This window comes from Triticum aestivum, chromosome 1D (genome assembly GCF_018294505.1).
Source record: "Triticum aestivum cultivar Chinese Spring chromosome 1D, IWGSC CS RefSeq v2.1, whole genome shotgun sequence".
NCBI lineage: Eukaryota > Viridiplantae > Streptophyta > Magnoliopsida > Poales > Poaceae > Triticum > Triticum aestivum.
Window position 1 is genome coordinate 216,748,549 of NC_057796.1, and position 3,509 is coordinate 216,752,057.

General features: G+C 49.2%; 1 protein-coding gene across 3 annotated transcripts; it reads right to left on the reverse strand.

Moving 5' to 3' along the window:
• Positions 1-717: 717 nt before the first annotated feature.
• Positions 718-2,411, reverse strand: LOC123181080 (protein G1-like5). Of its 3 annotated transcripts, none has more exons than XM_044593300.1 (2): positions 1,940-2,411; positions 718-1,824 (listed from the first exon to the last, which is right to left on the reverse strand). In XM_044593300.1, the coding sequence occupies exon 2, from the start codon at positions 1,818-1,820 to the stop codon at positions 1,200-1,202; it is 621 nt and encodes a 206-aa protein (XP_044449235.1). In that variant the 5' UTR covers positions 1,821-1,824; positions 1,940-2,411; the 3' UTR covers positions 718-1,199. The 3 variants fall into 3 exon arrangements, with proteins under 3 accessions (XP_044449235.1, XP_044449236.1, XP_044449237.1); XM_044593301.1 differs by having other exon boundaries at positions 2,070-2,409; XM_044593302.1 differs by having other exon boundaries at positions 2,075-2,408.
• Positions 2,412-3,509: the final 1,098 nt, after the last annotated feature.

A 3,509-nucleotide genomic window follows, 5' to 3' on the forward strand; every position in this document is an offset into this window, starting at 1 on the left:
CTAGGGAGATGCTCAACGCTTATCTCAGCTCAAAACTTCGACACAAAATGAACCCAATCTATTTTTTCTTCGCGAAATGACCCATTTGCATGACGTTCGGGGCCAATTTATGATTTTCTCTTTTTGGATTGGGTTCATTTTGTATTAATGGTTTAGAAAAGGGTCTATTTTGCCATTTACATGTTACCATAAAAAGTATGTGGAAAAGGAGATGCATGGCATGCCATCCTAAGCATCAACGAGTGAAAGCTTTGCAGAGACAGAAACATGTACTACAAAACTGCACTCATAGTACACTAAACAGAGAAATCACATGTACCTCTGCATATATTTATGCTTAAGTAACCACTGAAAACTCAGGTTTTTCTAGTGCTGCATGTACATCAGTACGATGGGTGCAAAGCTGAAAACAAGCTAGGTAGGGCGTACCTAGGCTGCTACCATTTCTGTATACATTCCAATTCAGCTGTTTTAGCCTGACAGAGACGCTGCATGGCAGAGGTGGTCAAGATAGCCTAGCCTAGCTACTTGTGGTATTAGGAGTACTATTATTACCATAAAAAGCAATGCAAAAGCGCCCTAAAAGAGGCGTCGTATCATGTCCATCGCCCGTCCGTGACCCCTCCCCTCCCCAGGGAGAACAGTGCGTTAGATTCCCCAACTGGACCTGGACGACACACACTGACATGACTCCACGACCACACCGTACCCCTTACAAGATGCAACAGGACATCACTTTGCTCATCAATTGCAATACCAAGAGATAGATCAAGCAAGATGCCAGAGGTTACAAGAGGACTAAACTAATTAATTGCACCAAATCAATTACATAGAGGATTAAATCGAGCCATGGAGCTAGCTAGTTAGCTAAACATAACATCAGTTCATCACAAACAACGCACGTACAGTAGTAGAGGGTGGGGAAAATACCAGCGAACGAATAGTAGGGATCATATCATATGATCAAAGTTTGGAAATGATCCGGACAAGAGTAGTACTAGACTAGTAGGGGTAGCGAGCATGGATTCATGGATGAATTTAATCCGCGCTTGCACTAGTAGGAGGAGACTAGCTAGCTAGGGACTTATAGTAAGCAAGAGCTCGGTGGCTAGCTGGAGAGATGGTGGGAATACATAGGAATAGGATACGTAGGGAAAGTCGTTGCAGCTAGCTAGCTCCGGCGGACGGCGGTCACCGGCTCACGCCGCGGCGCCGGGAGGCGGCGGGGGCATCTGGTGGTACTGGTGGTGGCCGTTGCTGTTGCCTTCGTGGGAGGGGATGTCGGCGGAGCCGGGGGGGTGGGGCGGCTTCCTGCGCTTCTTCTTGTCGTAGCTAACTCCGCGTGCGCGTGACTGGTGCTCGCGGACCTCGCGGAGGTAGAGCCGCACGGCCCTGGCGCCGAAGGGGTTGTTCTCCGGTCGTCCGCCGTTCTCCTCATAGGCAGCACGGAGGCGGCCGACGAGTGCGTCGAGGCTGCCCCACGCCTGCCGGAGCGGACACGGGCATGGCGCCGGCGGAACGGGGTGGCCGAAGAATGGGCACCCGGCGGCGTGCACCTTGGTCTTGCCGAACTGGTCGAGGTAGCGCAGGAACTCCAGCACGTGCGCGCCGCTGCACCGCGCCAGCGACAGCGGGGGGCGGTGGTTCCGGAGGTACTGCCCGAACGTGTTCCAGTCCCGCCGCTTCTGCGACTCGTACCTGCTTGGCGACGGCGAGACCGCGCCCCCTGGCGACAGCGAGGACACCGCCGACGAAGCCCCCGACGTCGCGCCGCCGCTGCCGTCCGAGTGCGGGCTGTCGGGCTGCGGTACCAGGTCCATTGATCTGGCAACAAATCAAACCATGCAGCTGGTCAGTATTCAGTAAGGACCAAACGATCCAGCGAGCGCTAGAAGAAGAAGAATGGGAGATCTATTTAGGAGTTAGCGCGCGCACGCACACGCTTCTTGGGGAGCCGTGGCACGGTGGTCCTATGGAACAAGTTGAGAGAGAGTGGTGGTATCTCCACTATAAATAGTGCTCTACTCTATCCGAGACGAGAGTGCAAGAGCAGCTCGCGTTCAGCTCACCTCACCTCACTTTGCTAGCTGCTTCTGTCTCTGCAGCTTGTGAAGAACAGGAGATACGCAGCTAGGTAGGACTGTAGCGGAGAACGAATCTCACCCCCAAGATCGATCGAGATATCACTATCCGAAACCACAACTAAGTAACCGGTGTGGGATATGGCCGGGAGCTGCAGCTACATGCTGGGATCCTGCGACGCCGATGAAAGGGGGGAATGGGAGGGCTGAGAAAGCGAAGCTTGGGGGTGAGTATTAATGGTGGCTGGCTACCTAGCCAGCTCTTGAAGAGAAGGAAGGAGGGGTGGCTGGTGAATGGGCCGGGAAGGAGACAGTGGGAGGTGAAAGATGATGTGACGGGATGGATGGATGGGGAAAAAGTTGGGAAATGGGCGGTGAAATGTCGTCGGTACGGCGGGAGGATTTTAAATGAAAATGTTGAGCTGAAGGGCGAGGAGGAATGGCGCACGAATACAGCCGTTGGAATTATGTATTTTGTTGAAAATTCTATATACGTCCTCCGCTTTTATTTACTTCATATGTTAGCTTTTATCTAAGTTAAATTTTAATAAATTAATATCATTAGATTTATCCTTAAATATATGTTTACATCATATACATTTGTATTGTAAATGTTCATATTGTTTTCAATAAACTTGATCAGACTTTATAAAATTTGACTTCAATCAAAGCCAATATTCGAACTATATAAATAAAAATGGAGGGAGTACCTAAGAGAAAAAACATGACCCCATATTTCTATTTATCTTAATATGCAATCATGCCACCTCAATTTTCACCATGAAAAATGGACCATCACAACATACAACCATACATTTGAAAAGATTCACCACAACATGCAATATCATGCATCACTACCAGAAACTGAAAAAAAATTATGTGCCATTCATTTTCTTGTTGGTCGGCGCAAAAGGGACTTGTACTGTCGGTCCAAACCCACACGTCGGTAATACATCAATTATCCTGTGCACTGACAAAAAAAACTCACAGAAATAACCCTATAGTTGTCGGTCCGCGCTCGACCCACAAAATTAGCCTGTTTCGCATCATGAATTCAGCTACGCGCGCCAAAATGTCCGGCGACTAAGCAATTTTTCGACCCACTGTCGACCATTTGGTAAAGCCTAGAGTAAAAAAAAAACTCCCAATCAGTCTCAATCTCACTGAGTTCTTTCCAAAGGCATCTAAGAATACCTAGATTACTGCCGGCGGCCGACTACAGTTGCACAGCTAGGCCGCATCTTCATCGGATATACAGGGGAGTTCCTAGGTGAAACAAACACGTACACAAACTGACTCAGAGAGCAGTTGCATGGTTGCGCTCGGCTACTAACTTGCAGATGTGCTCACGTCGCTCCAGCTGCTGATCTGCCCGTGTCATTAAGCAACACATGCAATGTGCATTTTCCTTCAACCTAAGCTAACTAC